The sequence below is a fragment of the Grampus griseus genome (genome assembly GCF_964374135.1).
Source record: "Grampus griseus genome assembly, chromosome: 7".
NCBI classification, from domain to species: domain Eukaryota; kingdom Metazoa; phylum Chordata; class Mammalia; order Artiodactyla; family Delphinidae; genus Grampus; species Grampus griseus.
Window position 1 is genome coordinate 71,133,173 of NC_139001.1, and position 26,948 is coordinate 71,160,120.

General features: G+C 37.6%; 1 protein-coding gene across 1 annotated transcript in view; it reads left to right on the top strand.

Moving 5' to 3' along the window:
- Positions 1–26,948, top strand: part of PLA2R1 (phospholipase A2 receptor 1) — a gene marked incomplete at its 5' end in the record, with an annotated part of 114,545 nt that overhangs the window by 55,856 nt on the left and 31,741 nt on the right. Inside the window, 7 exon segments of the mRNA XM_082658812.1 lie at positions 932–1,101; positions 12,866–13,068; positions 14,623–14,768; positions 18,332–18,416; positions 20,638–20,770; positions 21,347–21,382; positions 21,850–22,007. Coding sequence (XP_082514938.1) covers positions 932–1,101; positions 12,866–13,068; positions 14,623–14,768; positions 18,332–18,416; positions 20,638–20,770; positions 21,347–21,382; positions 21,850–22,007 — 931 coding nt within the window.

The following is a 26,948-nucleotide window of genomic DNA, read 5'->3' on the forward strand; positions in this document are numbered from 1 at the left end:
TTCTTAATGACTCAGCGGGTCTGGCCAAAAGTTACCACTGTTTGAAAGGTGTTTCTTCAAAACTTTACATGTATTGAAAGTAAATTTTTCAAGATAGTTTCCAATTTAGCTTAAAATTTCAATGCTGGTTAAAGTTTAATACACGTTTCTGTTAGGTATTCATGTGGAAACATGTATACAAATTTTCTAGATTCTGCTTTCAATGCATTCATGTTGAAGAGGGAGCATTGCCAGCAGTCAATAAACACTAATTCATTCAGCCATTTGGGGAATATAGTGGGTGTACTTCTTTGGATTAGTTCCTAAGGTTTTAAATTTATCTTCAGTGAATATGCACATCTGAACGCATTTGAATAAGCCAGTGACTCCATGTGCCTGTGAACAAACTGCTCTGGGAGACATAAAATTGCTACTCCAATTTCTGTTCCATTCTCACCAGGCAAGTGTGGTGGGTGGGCGCATGTGAACCCTGTGTCCGGCAGATGCTCATTCAGAAAAGCATAGGGTCCCTCCTCCTCTCTCTTCTCCACCTCCCCCACCGCCACCTCCCCACCACATGCACATTACAGCATGTGTGTGCTGTGTGGCTTAATTACACAATAGGGCATATGTTGCGCCAAGAAATGTATTGCTAGCTTTCTGGACTTTACTACCTACACTCCGAAACTGGAACCGGACTCTGTTCCTTGAAAGAATTGAGCACCACCTTTGAGGATCAAATTTTCCTCACTCATATATTTCTGGAAATTGCACTGATGTTTGGCATTTATTAGTAACATTCAGGGTCTTTGAGTATTTTTCTGTCCCATGTTCTAAAGAATTCATGAGAAATGCTTACATGGGTGCCATTCTGTGCACCTTATTATGTTTTAACGACATTTCTTTATTGCCCAGAAACTTACTATAATCATTTCCTTTTTCCCTTTTTCAGGTTTGAACAGGCTTTTATTACCAGTTTGATCAGTAGTGTGGTAAAAACGAAGGACACTTATTTTTGGATAGCTCTTCAAGATCAAAATGATACAGGAGAATACACTTGGAAGACGGCAGGGCAGAAGTCAGAGCCGGTGAAGTACACACACTGGAATGCACGTCAGCCCCGTGAGTAGAGGGCACTGTCACACCACTTCTCCCTCCTGTTTTCTTTGCCCCCAAATTCTATCAACCTCATGGTCCACCTCCTCTGATTCTTCCTTAGTGTTTTCTTAATGCATAAATCAACTAAAACAATTACCACCGGTTCTCAGCGGTGATATATGGCTAGCCATTTTTTAAAGTATAATTCATATGAGTCATTTGACGAGTTCAAGGTATAAATTCATTGCTCAAGACCACACATGCCTTTGTTAGCAGAAGTCCAGTTTCTCCCTCCTAAAGTCTTTTCCTCATCCACCCTCATTGTCCAAGAATCTCAGGGGCTTACTCAGTCCAGAATACTCTGTCATACTTCAAAGCAGAGTGAATGGGCACATTTGAGCATACCTAATCAGTTCACAGTCACTGCCATGTGACTTTGCTGTGGAATGTTACTTAGGTAACATTCTTGCTAGTCCATCTCCTCCATGGACTTCTGTGGTACCTTAGCCAGAATTTCAGAGTTACAGGTCTATTAATTCACCATCCTGTGCTCAGCTCTGGATCCCAAAGCATGAAACTGTGCCGGAGAAGCTAATGGTTTCAGCCATAATCTACACTAAAACCAGGCCCTGTGGACCAAGCTTTAGGCCCTTGTGTTAATCTTAGGTCACCAACCTAGATCCAACACACCTTTACCTCAGTGTGAACCCTGTTTGGATGCCTGGATCCCTTTATTTTTTTTAAAAAAAATAAATTTATTTATTTTATTTATTTATTTTTGGCTGCTTTGGGTATTTGCTGCTATGCACGGGATTTTTCTACTTGCAGCAAGTGGGGGCTACTCTTCGTTGTGGCTTGTGGGCTCTGGAGCACAGGCTCAGTAGTTGTGGTTCACAGGCTTAGTTGCTCTGTGGCATGTGGGATCTTCCCGGACCAGGGCTCGAACCCATGTCCCCTGCATTGGCAGGCAGATTCTTAACCACTGCACTGCCAGGGAAGCCCTTGGTCCCTTTCTTGCCTGGGGATCTCAATCAGGGCTACCCCAATAGACAATAGGCAATAGGTTATCTTTAAATTTGTATCTAGAGGAAATGGGTTAGAGGCCTCAAGCTCCTCCCTGAGGAAAGATAACTATTATTATAATATTATAATAATTGTTATCATATATCACATATATAACAATAATTAGAGAACTAAACACCAATTAAAATATATTTTTAGAGTGGTTCAAAAAATAAGACCCAAGTATATGTTGTCTAAAAAAACCCCACTTTAAATACAGACACCTATAGATTAAAAGTAAAGGGATAGAGAAAGATATCCATGTTAACATTAATCAAAAGAAAGCAGGAATAGCTATATTAATTTGACACAGAGCAGACTTCAGAATAAGAAAAATTTCCAGGGATAAAAATGGACATTACATAAAGATAAAAAAGTCAGCTCTAAAGAAGACATAACAATCCTTAATGTGCATGTACCTAACAACAGAGTATCAAAATATATGAGGGAAAAACTGATAGAACTCCAAGGAGAAATAGATGAATCTACTGTTATAGTTAGAGACTCTTAACACCCCTATGACAGAAATGGACAGATCCAGCAGACAGAAAATCAGTAAGGACAAAACTGAACTCAACAGCACTATCAATCAACTGGATATGATTGACATCTAGACTACTTCATCCAACAACAGCAACAGCAGATTACACATTCTTCTCAAGCTCATGTGGAACATCCACTGAGATAGACTACATTCTAGGCCATAAAACACACTTAACAAATTTAAAAGAAGTCATACAATGTCTGCTCTCAGATCACATGAAATTAAATAGAAATAAAGAACAGAAAGATAGCTGAGAAAATTCCAAAATATTTGGAGATTAAGCAGTACACTTCTAAATAACACATGGGTCAAAGAAGAAATCTCAAGAGAAAATTTTTTAACATTTTAAATTAAATGAAAATGAAAATACATTTATGAGATGAAGAGAAAGCAGGGCTTAGAGGGAAATTTATAGCACTGAATGCACATAATAGAAAAGAAGAAATATTTAAAATCAGTAATCTAAGCTTCCACCTTAGGAAACTAGAAAAAGAAGAGCATATTAAATTCAAAGTAAGTAGAAGAAAAGAAATAATAAGAATTAGAGCAGAAATCAATGAAATTGAAGACAGGAAATGAATAAAGAAAATCAATGAAACTAAAAGCTGGTTCTTTGAAAATATCAATGAAATTGATAAGCCTCTAGCCAGGCTCACTAAGAAAAAAGAGAGGAGACACAAGTTACTAATATCATAAATGAAAAAAAGGGACATCACTACAGATCCCATGGACATTAAAAGGATAAAAAAGGAATATTATGAGCAACTCTATATCCATAAATTTGACAACCTAGGTGAAATTGACCAATTCTTTGAAAGACACAATCTACCAAAACTCACACAAGAAGAAATAGACCCTCTGAATAAGCCTACATCTATTAAGAAATTGAATCAGTAATTCATAACTTTCCAAAACAGAAAGCAGCAGGCTCATATGGGTTCAACTGGTGAATTCTACCAAACATTTAAGGAAGAAATTATACCAGCTTTCTACAACTTCTTCCAGAAGTTAGAAGCAGAGGGATACTTTGTAACTCGTTCTATGAGGGCAACATTACCCTAATACCAAAGTCAGACAAGGACATTACAAGAAAAGAAAACTACAGACCACTATCTCTCATGAACATAGGCACAAAAAATCTTTAACAAAATATTAACAAATTGAATCCAACAATGTATAAAGAGGGTTACACACCTCAGTCAAGTGGAATTTACCCCAAGTATGCAAGGCTGGTTCAACATTTGAAAACTTATTAATGTTATCCATGACATCAATAGGCTAAAAAAGCAAAATCACATGATCGTATCAATAGATGCAGAAAAAAGCATCTGACAAAATTCAACACCCATTCATGTTAAAAACTGTTAGCAAACAAGGAATAGAGGGGAACTTCCTCAACTTGATAAAGAACGTCTACAGAAAACCCACAGTTATCATACTTAATGGTGAAAAACTAGCAGCTTCCCCACTAAGATCAGGAACAAGGCAAGGATGTTCCTTTTCAACACTCTTTTAAACATTGTACTAGAAGTCCTAGCTAATGCAATAAGACAAGAAAAGCAATTAAAAGGTACAGATTGGAAGAAAAAAATAAAACTTTGTTCACAGATGACATGATTGTTTATGTAGAAAATTAGAAAGAATCAAAAACAATTCCTGGAACTAATAAGCAATTATAGCAAGATTGCAGGATACAAGATTAATGCTCAAAAGTCAATTGCTTTTCTGTATACCAGCAATGAAAAGGGGAACTTTAAATTAAAAACATATTACATTAACACCCCTCAAAATGAAATTTTTAGATATAAATCTCACAATATATATAAGATCTATAGAGGAAAACTATAACCTTTAATGGCAGAAATCAAGAAGAACTAAATAAATAGAGAGAGATTCCATGTTCATAGGTAGACTCAGTATTGTCAAAATGTCACTACTACACAAATTGACCTACAGACTCAATGCTATCCCAATCAAAACACCAGCAAATTATTTTGTGGATATTGACAAACTGGTTCTAAAGCTTATAATGAGAAGCAAAAGACCCAGGATAACCAACTCAGTACTGAAGGAGAAGAACAAAGTCAGAGGATTGATACTACCTGACTTCAAGAGTTATTATAAATCTACAGCAATTAAGACAATATGGTTTTGGCAAGAAAAAAAAAGACAAATAAATCAATAAAAAAGTATAAAGAGCCTAGAAATAGACTGACACAAAAATAGTCAGCTGATCACTGAAAAAGAAGCAAAAACAATACAATAGAACAAACTTTTTGACAAATGATGCGTGGCCAATTGCACATCCACATGCCAAAAAAAAAAAAAAAAAAAAAAAAACTAGACACAGGGTTTACACCCTTAACAAAATTAACTCAAAATGGATCATAGCCCTAAATGTAAAACACAAAGCTTTGACATTCCCAGAAGAAAAGATAATAGAAAACCTACATGACCTTGGGTATGGTGATGACTTTTTAGATACAACACCAAAAGCAAAATCCATGAAATAAATAATTGATGAGCTAGATTTCATTAAAACTAAAACTTCATTAAAACTTGTGCTCTGAGAAAGATAATGTCAAGAGAATGAGAAGACAAGCCACAGAATGGGAGAAAATATTTGTAAAAATCATATCTGATAAAGAACTGTTATACAAAATATACAAGGAACTCTTAAAACTCAACAAGTAAACAAAAAACTCAATCTAAAAATGGACAAAAATCTTAAAGAAGATATATAGATGAAAAGTAAGCATATGAAAATATGTCGAACATCATATGTCATTAGGAAATTGCAAATTAAAACAACGAGATACTGCCACACACTTATTAGAATGACCAAAATCCAAAACACTGACAACACCAAATGCTGGCAATGATTTGGAGCAACAGGAGTGCTCATACATTGCTGGCAGGAATGCAAAATGGTATAGCCACTTTCAATGACAGGTTGGCATTTGCTTACAGAAGTAAACATACTCTTACCATACAATCCAACACTTACACTCCTTGGTGTTTACCCAAACAAATTGAAAACATGTCCACACAAAGACATGCATACGGATTTTTTTTATAGAAGCTTTATTCATACTTGCCAAAACTTACAAGCAATCAAGATTTCCTTTAGTAGATGAGTGAATAAACTGTGTTACATGCAGACAATGGAATATTATTCAGCGCTAAAAAGAAATGAGCTATCAAGTCGTGAAAAGACATGGAGGAAACTTAAATGTGTATTACTAAGTGAAAGAAGCCAATCTGAAAAGGCTGCATACTGTGTAACTCCAACCATATGACATTCTGGAAAAGTCAAAACTATGGAGACAGTAAAAAGATTAGTGGTTTCCAGGGGCTGGGGGAGGGAGGAGTTTATAGGCAGAGCACAGAGGATTTGGAGGGCGGTGAAACCATTCTATATGATACCACAATGGTGGATATATGTCATTGTACATTTGTCCAAACCCATAGAATGTACAACATCAAGAGCGGCCCCTAATGTAAACCATGGGCTTGGGGTGATAATGATGTGTCAATATAGGTTTTAACAAATGTACCATTCTTGTATGGGATGTCAGTAATAAGGTACGTGGGGCACAGGGTATAAGAGAAGTCTGTACCTTCTGCTAAATTTTTCTGTGAACCTAAAATGCTCTAAAATATATTGTTTATTTATTTATTTATTTTAAAATCTATACTTTTAAAGGATGCATGCAAGGTGAAGTAAGACAAATTAGATTCTTTGTGTATAACCATCGGTTTAGGAAATTTGTATATAAACCGGTGACTGCATAGCTCTAAACAAGAAACATCACAATTCACTCAATAAACAACCTTCTCATTCTACAAATTTATGAATGTTATTAAAATGCAGAGAATAGTAAAGTTCCATGTCACACTATTACTGGAAAAAAAACCCAGGTATCATTTCTAATATACTTTGTAATTTTGTTAGGAGTGTCTATACCTGTCAAAATAAATTAATATATTTTGAGTAGACAAAGTTCTTAGTTTTTAATGTTATCTTCCTTGGGGCATATTTGAATGTCTAAAATTTGGAATTGAAGCAGAACTCCTTGTCATTCATAAGTTTCTGCTGTAATTTATTTGAGTGGCACTACTCTTTTTCTCTTTTCCCTGAAGCAAAAATAATACCGTGATGCTCAGTTTGGCTGCTCAGGCTGACTGACATTGAGTAAATTGTCTCTGAAAATGTAAATCTTTTTTTGAAGAAAATAGCAATATAAAAACCCCTGTGTTTCCTTTTTTCTTTTAAATTGCAGTTTGCAGAAACACCATCCTAAATGACATTTTTTTTCTCCTGCCTGTCACAAAAGAATCCAATAGCTTGGTTCCCATGTCAGAACCTTAATCCAGCCCAGACTGACTACATAAATTGACCACTGAACAGGAAGCCTGCAGCTTTTTATAAACTCAGTGAAGACTCTGTCCTTATGTCATATCATCAAAATATTCAATCTGTGGTGGAATCATAGTCCTGCCATTTTTTCAACCTTATATTATGTTCACCAAATAGCATAATGAACCACCATATATACCCATCACCCAGTGTCATCAATAATCAACCCATGGTCAATCTTGTTTCATCTATACTCCCACCCACTCCTCCCATTTCCCATATTTTTTCATAGAAAATCCCAGATATCATATCATTTCATCCATAAATATTTCAGTGTTATCTCTAAAAGATGAAGACTCCTTTTTAGAAACATGACTATAATACAATTATCACAACTAAAAGTAATTAACTATAATTCCATAGCATCATAAATCTTCAGTTAATGCTCAAATTCCTAAATGATTCATAACCATTATATAATGTATTTTAGAGTTCTTCATTTGAATCAAGATCAAGAAAAGGTGCATGCACTGTAATTGGTTGGTATATCTCCTAAAGTCTGTTTTAATCTGTGTTTTCCTCTTCCTTGCCCACTGTCGTTTTTTAAAATTTTTATTTGTTGATGCAAATGTGTTTGTCCTGTAGAGCTTCCTTCAGTCTAGGTTTTATTATTATTTTTTTTTTGCGGTACGCGGACCTCTCACTGTTGTGGTCTCTCCCGTTGCGGAGCACAGGCTCCGGATGCGCAGGCCCAGGGGCCATGGCTCACGGGCCCAGCCGCTCCGCAGCATGTGGGATCTTTGCGGACCGAGGCACGAACCCGTGTCCCCTGCATCATCAGGTGGACTCTCAACCACTGCTCCACCAGGGAAGCCCCTAGGTTTTTTTTACTGTATCCCCACAACACATTAAAAATGTGTTACTCTTCTGGAAGAGGCCCGCCTGCTATTCTAGGAAGTAACAGTTCACTAAAGAGTATATACTGCTTGTTGAGCTGGAAGAATAACAATATACTACCTTTGGTATAAAAAGCAAACATTTGAGTATTCTTTGCACTGAGTGTCACAGTGCTAATAAATGGAAGTCTTTAATATAAAAAAAAGTGACTCTATTCTTTTTATTTTTCATAAAATTGATATTTTTAAAATGACATTTTTAAAAAGTTGGAACCAGAGGCCTGATCTAAATCAGACTCTTATTTTTTTGGAAAGACCATTTCATAGATAGTTGTATGCTCCATATGGAGGCATATAATGTCCAGTTCTCTTACTATTTGCAATGTTAGAAGCCATTAATGATCGATGCCTAGATCCATGGATTCATTAGGGATTTCTTCATAGCTTCATAGCTGGGATATTTCTATAAAGAGATAATTTCCTGCTATCCTTACTAAAACAACAACAAAGAGACTATGGTACTTGGTATTTTAAGAGAAGTAACCATTCAGGTAAAACAGGAAAAACAGTTTTGATCCATACTAACTAGTGCCACTGATTAAAGGGAAAGATGGCAAATAGGGCCTTTCTCATTTAGGGAGAAGCTAATGCATTAGAAACCTAAATGTACTTTGTACTTAGATTAAGGATTCAATATAAATGGAGGCTGCTCTATGGTGAAAGAAAACAGGTTAGTCCATCCTTTAAGACATTCAAAAATACTCTTCCAAGTTATATTAGAGTTTCACAGTTATTTCATAGAGAAAATTTTGCATCCATCCGTAACTCAGGTTCTGTGACAAAAGGTTTGTGTTTCTAGATCTAGATAGCACTGTGAAAAAGGTATGTTTCACTCATGGGATAACTCCAGAGTATTTACCCTAATTGTCTCAAGTCAGTGGAAATCTTCTCTCAGTGACAAGGAAAATGGGATTGCTTAGTCAGATCTGTTTTCTTGAAACTGCCCTACACATGGAAAGGAGAACCATATCTAGCCAGCAGGTAGTTATCCATTTTAGGTCGCATCAGAGTACTGAAATGAACCAACACATAAATGAGGACAAACAGCCTCATTTCTGAGCACCCTTTGGGTATTTCCCATATCTTTTTATAAATATATAGGTAACTGTCATACACACTAAAATGTGGTAGTAGATCTTCAATGAAATGCTATGGTCTCACAAAGGAGAGAAGCATGACCAGGGGAAAGAGAGGGAGCTCCATAGAAATGGAGAAGCACAGTTAGAGGGGAAGATTCAAGCATTCATTCAACAGCTATTTATTGAATGTCCACCTCCTCTGTACCTTGACATTGTCTCATGGTAGACTCAGTTAAATATGGTTTCAAATTCCAGATAAAACCCTCAAGAACTACATGGCCCTAAGGCAAGTTACTACACCTCTGTGCCTTGGTTTTTCCATTAGTGAACTGTAGATGCTAATATCCACCTCAAAGAGGTTTTGAAGTTAAATAGGAAAAAGACCATATAAAATGCCTAACATGGTATCAGGCAGATAAGCAGAACTCCATGAAACCTCACCTTCCCTGACTCAAAGCTTCACTTTTCTCCACGGAGGAGAGGAGAGAGATGGAAGGTGGCTGGGGCAGAGGGCCTGAGATTAAGGATGTGAAAGTTGTTGCAGGGAAAGGGAAATGAGTAGACAGGCTCAAGTAAACTAATTGTCTAAAGGCCCAGTTATGATTCCCTCCTGCCCTGAGGCCACAAATAGATTTTGTTTGTTTTCAGGTATACGGCCAGAGAAGTGAAAGATGGAGGCTTTCCCAGGTTGGTTCAATTTACTATAAGGCTAGATAGCTTTACCAAATTGAAGAGGCTAGACTAGTTGGTTCAATTTACTATAAGGCTAGATAGCTTTACCAAACTGAAGAGACTAGACTAGTGAATTGGAATTTCTTAATTAACTGAAAGTGTTCCCATTTGTGTTTGATGGAGAGGGTAAAGGGGCGGGGATAGAGGGAGGCTAAGGCAGGTGAGGAGAATCAGTTCAAATGTGAGATTCACCGCTAAGGGATAGGATGACAGTTGCTCCTTTCCAGTGGGAAATGAGTTAATCAAATTGGAGAACAGTTTCTTGGGAGAAGAAACACCTCTGCTCTTTTCCACACCCGACCCTTATTATTTGGCTTCATAAGCATCCCCACAACATAAAATTATAAATTTGGTTTATATCTCCCTTAGCCCAGTCTCCCTTTATTATACCACTTTACTGCTTCTTTGAGGCTGAGACTCTAAAATTTAGGTCAAATGTTCCATTAAGTTAACCATTTTCGAATACCAATAACACTACTGCACACTTTTTATCTTCAGAGCAGTTCACAAACATCTTCTTCACTAATGAAGATGAGTTGAATATCTAGTGTCTAAAACCAAAGCTATTTAATCATTGTCTGATGTGGGAAAGTAAGACAAAATGCAAGAGCAACAAAAAAGTATATCGCATTTTAAACTTGCTGATTTGAGCTTTTTAAAAATTCTTTGAACATGCAGGCAGAACCTGTGCCACAAAATCCCAGCTTTTGTAATGAAAACAGTCAAAATAAGAATAGAAGCAACATCTTAGTGATGGTTTTAGCCCTTCATATCTTTCAGGGAGCTTTTTAATATATTATTTTATCAGATCTTCATGAAAATCCATAAGAAGAAAAGGAATTGTTGCCCCTATGTTTTAGACAAGGCTTTTTGTGATTTATGAACCTTGAGTTTCAAGTTACTAAGTATTTGTGCTGGGACTAGAACCCCAGAGTTCAGACCCCAAGTCAAAGGCTGCTGGGAAGGAAGGATGGAAGAGTCAGGTGGGAGTGTGTGTTTTTTCCTGCTCTTTCAACTAGAGCAATTCCATCCATATACATATTAGGTTTTCGGATTCCACATGGATTTCCACAGTTCAATTTCATTCGAATTTCATTACACAGAGCAGGCAGCATCTCCTCTGTTGTTCATGACTCAGCTAGATTGTGAGCTGCGTTCCACAATTACACTCAGCAGGCCTGCAGTGCTCCATTCACAGCAGGGGCAGTGGCATGCTATACTCTCTCCCCTGCTTGGCCCCCCAGACTCCACCTTGAACACTAACTAGCTCTTCTGGCCAGTGGAGCCAACTGATGGCCTTTGTGTGGCCCAACTCTCTCTGTTGACTTCCATTCCTTCTGCATGTCACACAATCATGTTTTCTTGTTTACCACTGGTCATTTTCATCTCCGTGGGTCTCTTTGACCATCAGCGTGCACACACACATACGACTGTGAGCTTCCTGCAGGTGTCTAACACGGGGTGTGCAACCAGGATTGTTGAAGACACAAACACTCGTGTTGTAGCTTCATTATTCTTTCTCCTTCTTCAAAAACTCTTTTCCATTCCTTCAGGAGGAATGTAAATCTTTGTACATCTTCCTCTGGCTCCTTCCTCCTCATTCCACTCCTCATTATCTCTCTCTTTAGTCTTTCTATCAGCATTAAACAACCAAAACATGGCTGGCAAGGATAATGTCAATTACCCTGTATCTACAGAAATTGAAGCCATTACTTCTGAAGGGAAATTAAGCAAGACAAATATCTAGTACCAAGTGACTACATTTTTTAAAGTGCCTTTAGGTCCAGAATCGTCACAAGTCTTTAGATGCTTCATCTATAATCACTTGCTTTTTTAAAAGCACTCCTTGAAAACTTTTCTCTCCTTTTCATCCTTCAAACTTCAGCTCAAATGTCATTTCCTGCAAATCCTTTATTGACATCCTGAGACTCCATCACTCCTTCTGAAGTCTCCCCACAGAAATTTTAACACACTTTTACCATAGCACTTAATCCATCATGTTTGCTGCCATTAATCGTTTATTTGCTTGTGTCTCACACTAAACTAAACGTTTTTTGTCCTTCTATCTCAAGCAGCTAGTAATATAAAGCCTAGCCTGGTACATAGATACAGATGCATAATTTTATTGTTGTTGTTGTTGAATGTTGATTTAGTTAATTGAATGATTGCTCTGGATTGATGAAAAAGAAGCTCATTTTTACTCCATTTTTATTCTATTTTTGGAATGGGATTGTTTTCTACTAGTCACTGAAATTTGAAGTGCATTTTTTAGCTGTCTTATGAGTTGTACACATTTGATGACAAACTTGAGAATCTTAACATAGAAATTGCTTCTATGGAAAAATATGTTTCATCTTCCAAAATGTTCAAACATATGCAAAAGAATAAAATGGAATTTGTCCATAACTAAATGGTCTTTCCCTTTTCCCTGATGTCTGCCCCATCCCTGCCCCCAGAATTTCACCCCATTTAGAATATACCTCATTCTCTCCACTCTTCCATGGTGTACAGTTGAGTTTTCTGTTGTGTACCTTGCAGTCTGCTTTACTCCATCATTTATGTATTTTTTTCCTGTTGAATCTATTTCTCAGAGGATCAACACCATGCATTTTCATTGTTAATTTTTCACAGTAGGGTTTCAAAGCACAGTGTACAGGGTAGGTATTCAATAAATGGTGAGTTAAATTTTCCTCTGCACAGTTAAAAAGCTCAATCATTCGAAGTAGAGGGATGTTGGCATTTGATGAGATATGGGGGATATTTCAGTCCCAAGTTGGAACAGCACCTAATTTCCCATAATTTGCCATCTGAGCTCAAAATGCCCCAATTTTAGGCTTCATATTCTCTCTTCTCTCACTTTGCCATCTACTATTCTCTTCTCCAGAGATGAAGAGAAATGAGACGATCACGCCAATAAAACATCCTTTTTCATCTTTATTGTTCTTGTCTGGATGCTTCATTATGAGATGTCAATTATTCAACACTCTAATGAGCTGTCTTCCAAGCACAAAACGTTCTAGTCATCTGGTATTAAAGTGTTGTTTTCTGCTTTTAGGCTACAGTGGTGGCTGTGTTGTCATTCGAGGAAGGAGTCCCCCTGGTCGCTGGGAAGTGAAGGACTGTAGACACTTTAAGGCAATGTCCCTGTGCAAGCAACCAGTGGAAAATCAGGAGAAACCTGAGCAAGAAGAGAGATGGCCCTTTTCCTCCTGCTATTTGGATTGGGAGTCAGAGCCTGGCCTGGCCAGTTGCTTCAAGGTAATACGAAAGTTACATGGGCATTCTCAATGGGACCAACATTATTCATACAGATTTACAGAGAGATAGATATAGAGTGAGATATAGATAGAGATATATAGATGTAGAGAGAGATACAGATATAGATATATACACATATGTGTGTGCGTGTTAGAAATAAATGTCTTTTTGCAAATCATCTTCAGAGCCTAGATTTAAATCAGTATCTACAATCTTCTTCTCAGAAATACGTTTTTGAAATATGATGTTTTTGTTTGGTGGTTTTGTCTTTGGTTCATTGTACAAATAGAGATTTCCAAAATCCTGGGAGAAAGTTCTTCTCTAGCACCTGGGCACATGAAGAGCAGAATGGAGACAGCCTCTACCTCTAGAAATATTGCAGTCTCATAGATGGCCTGAAACACCTGTAATACACCAAATTTAAATGTACACAGGTATAATCCTACATTAAATTCATGGAATAATAGGCCCAGAAGTGACCACACAGAGCAATAAGTTAAACCTTAGTAATGAGTAAACTGCGGCATGAAGTGAGATGAAGTGATTTGCCCAAGATCACAATTATTTATTGACAGAGTTGGAATAAACTGCGGTCTTGGGACTCCCAGTCCAGTGCTTCTTCTACTACACATCACCCTGATATGTCAACAAATATATGGTGTGTTTGATGGGCATAGCAGTAGGGCTTATGAATTTAAAGTGATTCGAGAAAAGGTTCCCAGCAGAGGTGGGTTTTGACATATAATTTAAAATATGGAAATGCTGTGTTGTGGTCCATGGGACTGGGAAGGTTATTCATCCTGGTCTCAGCAAATCAGAGCCTGGTGAAGCCCGGCCGCAGGGTGCCTGCCGGGCATTAGAGACTCAGCATAGTGTCAGGCAGTTAAAAATGAGAAGGGTGCAGAGGCCAGAATCTGAAGCTCCAGGTCTTCAGTTCCTCACCCTTGACCTTAAATGAAGTCAAAAGTATGCCTGCCATTTGACTGACTTCTTCCTGCTACTGTGAGGACAGCTGAGAAACAGGAAAGAATTTAGTCACAGCTAAGACCCAAAGACCCTAGAAATATACCCGCCCTAGGTCCCAGGTCTCATTTCTCATTTCTTTGCCTGGGTTAGCCAGATTCATTCAGCTATGGAATACTAGGTCTAATCCTAGCTCTGCTAGTTTGTGGCTGTGTGACCTGAAATTTGTAACCTCTCTTATCCTGACTGTCCTCATCTCTTGACAAACATTTTATTAAGGGACAAGCATATCCCAGTCACAGGAAATTTAGGAGGGGGAAAAAAAGAGTTCTCAAAGAGGAAAAGAGTCCTCATCTGTTAAACTGAGCCTATCATATCCTCCGCATGACTTTGTCATGAGAATCAAATGAGATAATGGTATTACAACAACTAGACACACTTTAGTTCAATAAATGTTATTTCTCCCTACTCGGTCAAGCTTTTAAAGTAGAATAATGACAACAATTATATTATTGTCATCTTCTTGTCCAGAATTAAACAGCCTCACCTTATTCATGACCGTGTCAACTTTTTTTTCCTTTTACTACACAGGTATTTCATAGTGAAAAAGTTCTGACGAAAAGAACATGGAGAGAAGCTGAAGAATTTTGTGAAGAATTTGGAGCTCATCTTGCAAGCTTTGCCCACATCGAGGAAGAGAATTTTGTGAATGAGCTTTTACATTCAAAATTTAATCGGTAAATACTTGTTAATTTTGAAAAATTTCAGTCGCATATTTTGTCTCCAAGTAATGGCTTCTTAGGCATGAGTATCCCAAATATCAGGGGGTATTTGGGATATTCAAAATCACAAGTATTTAAGTCTAAAACCAACTAAACACTGGTTGTGAAAGAAAAATACATACTTACAGTTTTATATTTATATTGCACCCACTACTCATTCCATAAAACAAAGAACAAAGTGACGATTGGTTTGATATTTGAAATCTTTTCTCTGTACCTCAAATCAGAATTTTAGAGCTTTTCTGCCAAGTTCAGAAATTATCTAGCCCAGTGGTTTTCAAAGTGCTGTCTGAGGGTCCGGAGGGTCCTGAGCCCCCAGAGCAGGAGAGGCCAAGTGGGCAGAGCTCCTGGTTCCCTGCTCACTGACTCAGCAGGTCCAGCCAACTCCCCTTCTAGTTGTTTTGTATATAACAGGAGTCCATGTGAGATTTGGTTTGAAAAAAAGAAAGTCCCACTAATTTTTTTTAAAAATTCCAATCCAACCTTCTAATTTTACCTCTGAGGAAACAAGCATTCACTTGTCTGCATCCATTTTGCAAGTTTACAGAATCTTGAATTTAACGAAGTTGGAAAATCAATCAAATTTAAATTTGAAGAAACTTAGGAGGTCTTGTGCTACCTCTGACCCAATACGGGAATTTCTTCTACTTACATTCCCGTGGTCATCTACTGTCTACATCAGGGGTCCCCAACCTCCGGGCCGCAGACCAATACCGGTCCGCAGTGTGTTAGGAACTGGGCCACACAGCAGGAAGTGAGCGGAAGAGCGAGCTAAGCTTCACCTGCCGCTGCCCATTGCTGGCATTACCGCCTGAACCATCCCGCCAATCCCCTCACCCCCGGCAGTGGAAAAACTGTCTTCCACGAAACCAATCGCTGGTGCAAAAATGCTGGGGACCACTGGTCTACATAATTCCTTTCAGTTTCAAAGTGCTCTTTACTTGGGATAAAACCCATTCCATCGTTGGAGGCTAGTTTCAAAGATCAACTTTCTAGTAAGCCAGATCAAGTCTACTCTATTTTCAAATATTTGAAAATAGCCATCATGTTCTCTTTTAGTAAGTCTTCTCATCCCTTGGCCTCTTTCTCTAGAATGTTCTTGTCGGTTAGCATGTATTTTGAGAATATCTTCTATGGAAGGGACCCTATTATATGCATGGGTGGCTGGAGAATGCAATAGATATGACAGACAAAATCCTGCCCCTGAGGATGTCGTGGTCTGGGGGCGGGGGCATGCCTCCTTATATATGTAACACAAATATAATACCAGGTACTCTGTTCCAAGCTCTGGAAATCTGAAGTCTCAATGAAACACTTACCTGAATCTCACAGAAAATCCAGAACTACTTTTTGAGGAAAATCCTGGCCTTCCCCACAAGTTTCCTTTAGGACCCTCCCCTAAGAAGGCTAATATGTAACATCTATCAAATTATTCATCTCCAGCATCTACAAAAATGACCTCAAAGGTGGGAATATCTCCCAGTGTGTGTCTCATGAAGTACTCCAGGGGAAATAGGGGGATTTTGTGGTCAAATATGTTTGCAAAACAAGGCACGATCTTGGAAATTTGCCATATACTTTAGCATTGTAAAGGCTTCTAGAAGGAAGCAATTTCTTTGACTGCAAAACCCTTTTTTTTTTTGAGACCACTTACCAACATCCCATGGAACTGCTAGTCCCTGCCGGAAATGCTGGCCTGAGACCATGCTTCCCAAATCTGGCTGATTCTCACACTCACTTGGGAGACTTTTTCACACAGTGCCCTCTGGTCTCACGCCAGAGCCGCTGAGTCAGATTCTCTGAGGTTGAAGAAAAGTTCAAGAAGCTTCCTTGTCGATTGGTTTGCTAGTCTGGTGTGGGGCCTCAGATCCAAGGGAGATGTGATCGTCTCCACTTTTCTAAGTTGTAACTTGGCTGCATGACTTCAGCCCCTTGCAAAACATCCTTTCATACTTGCATATTGTGAGGTTTGCTGTATGAAACAACACATGGAAACTGCTTCCAAGTTTGCTGTAACATCAAATTTCATTATAACACTTGTATTTATATAAATTCTCACCCTTGGAACGTCAAGAATTTAGTGAATTTAGTGTCAAGTATCTATCAAATTATTGATCTTCGGCACTTAATCACGAAAGCTATATAACGTATGTTTTACTTTTTGTCCAGACTGCCAGGGAGTTCAGTCAAATCTCATGCTTAATTATACCAAATAAACCAGTTCTCATAGTTAGCATACATGCTTCTTCTCCTTCTTATGGCGCTGCTTTTCTATTTTATTATATTCATATTATATTATATTAATTAACGTTACATAATTTTAGGAAAATGATGAAGAGAAAATAAGTACCAGTTCATCGTTTAGGAGCCAATATATAGCAGGAAACATGTAAAATTCTAAATTCAGTGAGGAAAGAAATAAAAAGCTCTCAAGGCAGGGAGAGTGACGTGAGTTTTCAGCCTGGCCATTAAGATTAATATGCCTGGTTTAACCTTAAGGCAGCATTCTCACCTTCCCACAACCTTAAATGTAAGTTATTATCATGGCAGTGACCAATGCACCTCAGTGATTCTGACCTTTTCTAAGTCACATTTTACTTTCATTTGTATCATTCAGGCAAAGGAGCTCAAATATCTGAGAAGGGGATGCTTCAGAACAGGCTTGCTTCAGAACAGGCTTTCTTCCGTGCACTAAGGAAAATAAAGCATCTGTCATGACTTCTGAATCTTTTAACTCTTTAATTCTTCAAAATTATTCTCAGAAAATTATCTTAGTCAGATGATTCGTTGTATAATTAGGCTTTATTGCTTGATTTATTGAGTGCTCTCTGGTTTGACGCATTCGTCCTCAGCCTAATAGGAGGGAAGATGGTTCTCTGTGGGGCTTCTCACCAAGTCTAACCAGTGGTGACGGCTGAAGTTAATCTACCGTGCCTCAGACTGGTTTGCTGTGGAATTATTTACATTGGGACATTTAAAAAAAAAACCAAAAAAACAAATCTGCTGTGTACCTTTTATTAAATGGGGTGGTGGTGATTAACCTTCAGAGAATACATGAACATTTGACAAAAGAACAACAAATTAAAAGAGTAAAGTAGTATAAATAGTATAGTAAATTAGCAAATAAATAGTCCTCTAGGGAAAAGATGTTCCAAAAGTTCTTACCAACTTGCTTTCATGTGTTCTTGTCTTAATTGAAAGATATTGCCGTTCCTAATGAACATGCGAAAGCCATGTTCTCAATACGGGCTGACTGTTCCCCCAACTGCCCATCACCAATGAGCACACCATACAAACCAAGAGAAATGGGAAGTGAGATTAATCTTCTCTCAGTTCATTTTATAGCTCAGGTTTTGCTTACAGGAAATGTTCAATAAATGCTTGCTGACTTGACCAGTTTTGCCAGTAGCGTCAGCTGTTCCCTACACAACTAAATACTTTAAAATATTTCTTGAACATTTTACATAATGTTGTGAATTCAACGGGAAGAGCCAAGTTTTTGTTTCCTCTCTTCATAGGACAGAAGAAAGGCAGTTCTGGATTGGATTTAACAAAAGAAACCCACTGAATGCTGGCTCTTGGGAGTGGTCTGATGGAACTCCTGTAAGTCTTTCCAAGCTAGAGAAAAGAAAATGAATTCAAAGCAGCTGGCCCTGGAACCACTTGGTAAACCAACCAAGAGAACCTGGAAAGAATGACCATCTTCCCCATGACCCAAACCTAAATCAAAAACTGCACCAGACCTTGGTACCAAAAGAGTTATTTCAGCAAGGTCTTGAGAAACCTTTGCTAGCCAGATAGTTCTAAAGCCAGCTATAAGATCTCATCCCAAAAAGGAATCAAATTCTCTGAAAAAGCCCCCAAAACCATCTCCCATGTGAAGAATCTCCAGCAGAGAAGCAACTGTTCTCTAAAATAATACCAGGCTTCCTTTGCACGCCCCCCCCACCTCTGCTGCAGAGCACCTGATTGTGTGAGTGTGGGACCCTTGTCTGTGTCACAGTGAAAAGAAACATTTTCAGTTTCTCTCACTCTAAAAGAACAGAAATGCCAGCCTAAGAAACAGCTCCTCCTTCCCAGACAAAGCAAGTTATTTGGAAGGGAAAGAAAAGACTTGCTTTTCATTCAGCCTCACGTGTAAAAAAAACCTCTATGAAGGAAAGAGGGAACTCACAATTACGTTTTGGGTTTTTTTTTTTCAGGTGCAATGAGGATTTCTCAGATTTTCCTCATAATAGGGAAAAAAACAGTAGCAGTATCCCAGATTAAAATGAGATCCATCTGAAGGCACATGCAAAATCAAGTTAGGCACATGCAAAATCAAGTGATTCAGTTTCACCTGTGAACTGGGGTTAGCAAGAGCCTGCAGTGAGCATTTAATGCAGCTCCTGTTCATTGAGCCCTAATTATGTTCTGAGCACTGAGCTGAGTGCACTCCTGCATGATCTCATTTCATCCTTACAGTGATTCAATACAGTGGGTATTAAAATGATTAAAGAGTTTGCCTAAAATAATACATAAGAGAGACAGTATTTGTACACAGGTTGTCTGCCTCCAAAGCCACAATATCATAATGTCTCCTCGTTGGCAAAACAGCGGCAGCCAAACTTTGAAATAGTAAAGATCAATAGAGAAAAGGGATCTATCTCTAGACCTGCTACATAGATGGTGTTCAAATCTGTAGCAAGGAAGGGGTTTGCAGAAAAGCTACATGCTTATAGTGGGAATAAAAATAGTAAGAGTATGTTAGTTTAAAAAAATAACGATTCTACCCCAGTACTGCTTCTTTGAAAAGGGCATCAGGACAAGAGAACAGGAAGAGATCTTAGAGATCACCCAGCCCCACCCAACTGTTTTGCTGATGAAGAAACCAAGGCCCAGAGAGTGGAAGGGGCATAGCAGGGTCGACCTACCCCATAAATGGCAGCCACCACATGGCACAGTTGGGTGGTTAACATTAATACGGCACTTGGAGAATAAGATGTGGTACATAGAGGTTGAGAATGCGTTTTAGTAAAACAAACAAACAAACAAAAACTCATCAGTAATAGGAGAGGAATAGACAATTTGGTTCAGAATCAATGAGATTAAGCGATGAAGCAGTGGACTGAGTCCCTTGCCGCTTCCCTCTGGACAAAATAAATATCAAACTCATGCCATTCTCTGAATCTGAGCTTATATATATTTAAGTTAGATGAATTGTTGCATGACCGTGTAGATGTTTGAGGAGTATAAATGGTTTCAAAACTCTCTTTTTTTCAAATTTTGTACCTCAGTTTTACTCACGGCCCATCCACTCTTCTGTCAAGTAGTCATCAAATCATTGAGAAGGTTGAATCTCTAGTCACTACCCCGTTACGTGATCATTCCTGGAAAACACTGGATAGTTTCCTGATTAAAGCTAGGGTTGACTTAGAAGTCAGTGATTAGAGACTAAAAGCCTAGTATTTATGCAAAAGAATCTACATCAAAGGTGAGACTCGATTCTGAAAGATCCTTGAGCCTCTAAACAGTTTACCCAGGATCCCAGGGCTAGCCTAATCTTGCCAGTGAGAAAACAGTGCAAGTTCATCTGACTTGTTCCTTCTGGAGAAAAGAGTAGAATGCCTCTTAAAGAAAGAAAGAAAAAAAGGCATCTTCAAGAAAAAAAGGATAAAGCTTTGATTAGCTTGCTTTTCACAAATGTGGAACCACCTTTAACTGGCATCATAACCTACTTCCTCCAGAAGTCTATTGTGATTTATTTACAGGGATGTCTTTTTGATCTTTTGAAACTTTTTGCGGGGGATCGTTATTAAGGAATAATGAACTTCATCTGCTGCAGGTTGTCTCTTCATTTTTAGACAATAATTATTTTGGAGAAGATGCAAGAAACTGTGCTGTTTATAAGGCGAATAAAACGTTGCTACCCTCATACTGTGGTTCCAAACGTGAATGGATATGCAAAATTCCAAGAGGTAAAAATATTAATAAGATCTTTACTATTTGTTTGCGTTCTAATAATCTATAGCATTTTCCCAAGTGAACAGTTACAGAGGTCTAAAATTTAAGCACCCTGAAGCACAGTACCAACAGCCTTCATGATGAACCAAATTGTACTCTTTTAGCAAATAATGTATCATGGGGGAATGAGAAAAGGTGACACCAGTGCAGTACGCTAACTTAGGAGGAAATGAAAATAAATGCCTATGTTGTGGAATACTGTATTTTGCAAGTACAACCTGGAAGAAATGTCACTGTGACATTACAAGCAAACAAAATTACTTATCAAATGAGTAAGTGAAAGCACCTGGCACAGTGTGTGACACACAGTAGGCTCTCAACAAGTATTCACATCCTTTTCTCTTTAACCAGAGGTCTCTTTTGAGCTTCCTCTTCAAGTATGAGAACTTACCACTTTCCAAACAACACCTGGTTCTTAAATGATCTTTTAAAAAGCAAAGTCCAAAATATTGTGTTTAGACCTGAAGTAATTCAGAGATAGTACACCTATAAGTAAAGTTCACTCAAACCGGTTTGCTTTCACTCTGCAGATGTGAGACCCAAGATTCCACCCTGGTACCAGTATGGTAAGAATTATCCTGGCAGTTCTTGACTTTCTAATTCTGTGCTGTTTTGTAGCATTACTGTGTTATTACATAGCTCCAATCGAGTTTCTCTTTTCTTGTGTCAATTGAGAACTAATTTTTTCAAATTAACAAATTCATCATTAATAAATAATCAAACTAATAAATGTCACTAAATATTACTGAAGACATATCATAGCTTAACTTCATTTTCATGACACATGATTTAAAAATATGTATCTATCCCAGACTTTTGAATATACGTGAATGTTTCTTATATGAAATAGACCAAGGAAAATAAGTAAATTGTATACTTATTTATGTGTGGGAGTGGGTGTATACACACACATTTTCTTAATGCTGAGTGACCAAATTACACATTTGGGGTCAATCATAGTATACCCTGTTTAAGTCTGTATTACATTGCTCAATAATTGTTGCCTCACCTGTGTTGCTTATTTTTCTTTCAGATGCACCCTGGCTCTTTTATCAGGATGCAGAGTACCTTTTTCATACCTCTGCCACGGAATGGTCCTCCTTTGAGTTTGTCTGTGGCTGGCTGCGCAGTGATATTCTCACTATTCATTCTGCACGTGAACAAGAATTCATCCACGGCAAAATAAGAGCGGTACTTAAATATGATTAAATATGAGAAACTCAGAGCTTAACTCCTTCTTCTGTCCTTGAGGGATTTTGTTTTTATATTACTTCAGACATTTATCTGTTTCATTAAAAGTCTTAGATTTTTAAGAACTGTTTTTCTTCCTGTCACAGAGATTTAGAGCAAATAATGGAAACACAGGTTTACGATGCTGGTCAGTCATTTCACTTCTCCTCATGCTTTTTTAACAACAACAAAGGATGAGTAAATAGCGTTTTATTGCTTTTGTGAGGTTCATTCCATCATTCAATGCATATTTATTGAGTCTACTCTTCTAGGGGCTGAGGCTCTATCAGTGATTAAAACAGACCAAAATTCCTGCCCACCTGGAGTTTTTAGTCTAGTCTGGGAAGGAAGACTGTAATCAATATAAATAAATAGAATTGCATAATATTTTAGAAAAAGATAAATGGATAAATGCCATGGAGGAAAATAAAGCACAAATGAGTGACAAAGAGTACTGGGAGGTGCATGGCTGTTTTAATGTTTCAAATTTGACTTATAAGAGTACAATATTTTTTTAGACTCTATGCAGAAAATGGTAAGGAGTGGTTCTCCATTTCAACTTCAGATAGAGAAATCCTTTGAGAAGCTAGGCTTGTTAGAAAGCAGCATGCAAAATCCATTCAACAATGAATAGACTGCCAAGGAATAGTGTTGGTTTTCAGTGTATTTCTTCAGCAAGCATTTATTGAGCATTAGGTATGTCTCAGACATTGTGGTATTTGTCAAGGACACAAAAATAAAATACAGTCAGTGTCTTTAAAAAGCTGGAAATAACATGATGTAATAAGGGAAAAGGGAGCAGTATGTACAAATTACCAAGGGGGCACCAGGGAGGAAAAACCTCATTCCCAATTTTCCCTAGGAAATTGTTGAAGATAAGAAAGAGCCTTTTTTCTTTTCCCATAATTTAACATTAGTTCATGCTCTGCAGGAAGCCTTGGTTGCTCTATCATCTTTTCCTATGCTTGTAAGTTGACTGTTAAAATGAAGCTCTGGATTAAAGCATCCTTGACTTGTAAGAGAAATGTCTCCCCTCACACCTCATTGGGCTTTCCTGTTTCTATAATTCTGTTTGATACACATACAGCCTGTGAAGTGCATGCAGGTTGGGACTACTACTGCATTTCGATGGAAAAGTCAAGAACCAGAGGAGTTAGGTGACAACTGCACGGCCTTACAGAGACTCAGTGGCAGACCAACCATGAGAACTGGATGTTCCCCAGTATTATTGGTTCATGCATTGTTTTACTTCTCTTCATCTCCTACAAATGGAACACTCAAGCCAAAACTGTAATATTAAGTATCAACAAATTACATATCATGACCTCGGAAAATACATTTGTTTCTTTAGCTAGACAGCAGACTCCTCAAGCCTGGCGGCAATAACAAGAGATCATGTGAATGGCTAAAAACGAATCCATGGACATGCAAAGTGCACGTCCCAAAAGGAGCTGATATTTGGCCAATACTTACTGTAACAGTGTCAAGCATGGCTAAGTACTAACATTTAATGGCATTTAATCTTTCTAAGAACTCTCTGTGGGAAGTTCTATCATCAGCATAATTTACAGATGAAGAAGCTAAGACTCCAAAGAGGTGAAGGAACTTTGTTACACAGCAGCTAAGTAGTGGAATTTGGAAGTGATCTCAGGTCATCTGACTCACAAGGTCATTTTAAAAAATGGCTGCAGGCAGCAGAACAGCATATTCATTACATTAAAATGCTAGTTCTAAAATCCATCCAAAAAAAGGAAACCCTTGTTCATTGTTGGTGGGAATGTAAGTTGGTGCAACCTCTACAGAAAATAGTATGGAGGTTCCTCAAAGAACTAAATCCAGCAATTCCACTCCTGGGTATATATCTGAAAGAAAAATGAAAACACTAATTCGAAAAGATACATGCACCCCAATGTTCATAGCAGCACTATTTACAGTAGCCAGGACATGGAAGCAACCTAAATGCCCATCAACAGAGGAATGGATAAAGAAGATGTGGCACATATATACAATGGAATATTAGTCATAAAAAAGAATGAAATTTTGCCATTTGCAACACGTATATGGACCTAGAGGGTATCATGCTTCGTGAAATGTCAGACAGAGAAAGATAAATACTGTACGTTATCACTTATACGTGGAAGCTAAAAAACAAAACAAATGATTAATATAACGGAACAGAAACAAACTCACTGATACAGAAAACAAACTAGTGGTTATCAGTGGGGAGAGAAAAGGAGGACAAGATAGGGGTAGAGGATTAAGAGATATAACCTACTATGTATAAAATAAATAAGCTACAAGGATATACTGTACAGCATAGGCAAATATAGCCATTATTTTATAATAACTTTAAATGGGGTATAATCTATAAAAGTTTTGAATCACTATGTTGTATAGCTGAAACTAATATAATATTGTAAAACAACTATACCTCAACTTTTTAAAATTAATAAATAAAATAAAATAAAATCCCTCCCCAAAAGATGGCTGTCAGCTATGTCTCAGATATGCACAGTAAAGGGCTTCTTTGATCGTTCCAGCAGAGCTTAGCTCTTTTAGGAACCTCTGCAGGTCTTCTCTCTTAACCTTTCCCTTAATTCACTCTCCCAGTCTTTGGTTGTTGGGAAGTCAGTGGAAATGGCAGAGTTAATACCTCCCATTGAAGGGAAGAGTAAAACCCCACAGGCTTAGACATTTGAAAAGGCATAGCCATTGCCATGATCTAGTTGAGGACTAGATCTAGTGATCTCAAACCAGACAAACCTTGTAGTGTCTTATATGGCAACATCATTACCAAACCTATGACCATATTAATAAAGAATGCCCTGTCAGTATTATGGGTGAGTGGCTGACTGATCTAACACTGCACTGTGCCACAGAAGAAAATCATCATAGGGAATGTGCAGACCAAGAACGGAGCAAGAAAGCCAAATGGGAAGGGTATCGATTTAGAAAAAAGAATGCTGTACATTTCGAAAGCAGTTCTTCCTCCTGCTTAGTTTATAGCAGTTAGGCAATGTTTGTTGGTGGTAGCGGTGGTATTTATGGTGACCATTTACATTTCTTAACTAAGAAATCCCATGTCTAAGAACGTCTGGCTGGAATGAGTCAGTCCAGAAGTTCTGGATGAGGAACTAAACATGTAGAGGTCATACCACTCATTCTTGTGGCATGCTCATCCTATAGTTACAGGAAGAATAAGAATTAAATAATTAAATAGTTTTAAAGTTACATATGTATTGTATAGCTCCTCTAAGAAGAGTAGTAACTCAGAAATGTGAAAGACAAAGACAACATTCAGTTGGGGAGTAGAAGAACTAATTATTGAAAAAGAAAGCTGGATGCATTTTTTTAAATCTGAAGCAGAATTTTTTTAACAGAATATTTCCAGCTTGGAAAAGTGATGAGTCAGAATTTCCTCTTTGACTAACAGAAGACCACAAGGCATGATGCGAGGCAATTTTTGAGTACTAGTTTTTTGAGCCATCTTGTTGGTCAGATTAATGCCAAAAAAGTAAAAAAAATGAGCACTTTAGGCGTTGTTTGACATGAACTAGCATTTTTATGCTGTGTTGTACAATATTTGCATTTCAAAATTGCAATTTACTCTTACTTTTAAAATTTTATTTCAAAATATTTCTAACAAAAGTATATCAAATCTATTAGTCATCCTCAAAAATCTGGTGTTTTAAATCCTTAAAATAACTTGGTTTTGCTATTTTTATGGAAACATTTTAAGAGATGACAGGTTGTTCTTCCTTATACTGCTTAGTAGATTAATATATTGGCTATTGCTGTGGGTTATTTCTTTTTGGTGTGTTCTTCCATATGATGCTATCTATAATGACTGCTTTTCTGTAACAAAACATAATTGATACTATGAGGTACACGGTTGTATCACATTTTTTATACAAAAGAATACTAATGTCTTCTATTGTTGCGGTTTCATACCTAAACTGAAATTCACAACATCTATTTTTCACATTGGATTTTTCACTTTGGGTGTCTCTATCTTGTCCTATGAATTTCTGTTCCATATCACAACAGGTTGTGATGTGCCCTGTGGAGGATTACCGTGCTATAATCGAGGTAGTAATAAATATGCCACTTAAGATGCGGTAGTTATACTTCCTCTTTAGAGGTCCTTAATTGGGGCAGTGAACAATCGGGCCATGATTTCCACTCTTGTTGCACATAAGACCTCTTTAGATTGAATGAAATTGTTGTGGTTCTTCCACTGATTTCAAAGCCAGTCTCCATGGACCCATTCCAAAATCTGACAATAGGAGTCTAAATTCAGCATGTAAGAACACGTTCATGAAACAACAACTCAGGGATCCAAAATTATAGTTGCTCCATCTTGCATTATTTTCAAATTGCTGATATGGCAGACAGCCACACTGATTAAGGAGTAAAAATACCTGTGTATAAATTAGAATGTTAGAGAGCTATTAGGTTCTGTTGTATGATGACCTGAAATTCACATGGAAAAATATTTATATATCTTAAAATGCATTCCCAAGTCTTTACAGAAGAAATGAAAGTGTAAATTTAAATGTACAATGCCTTCAAATTAATAGGATTTTAGCATAAAAAATCAAGTTACATTTCACACACAGCACACACACAATAAAGAATATTGATTTAAAGACCTTAGAGAAATCCCTAATGCCTGTTCTTCTTTTATAGTTAAAGAGGGAATTTCAATTTCCTGGGTCATAAGTCCAGTATTACATCTGCTCTAATGTGCATATGCATGTGCATGCCTATGGTGTTTCAAGTTTATTCTTTATTGTACTGGGATCTATGTAATAAATAATGGTGTAAATTCATAAAATATATAAAGGATAATTTTCTAGTTGTCAAACACTGGAAATACTGTAGTATTATTCTGTCCTATAA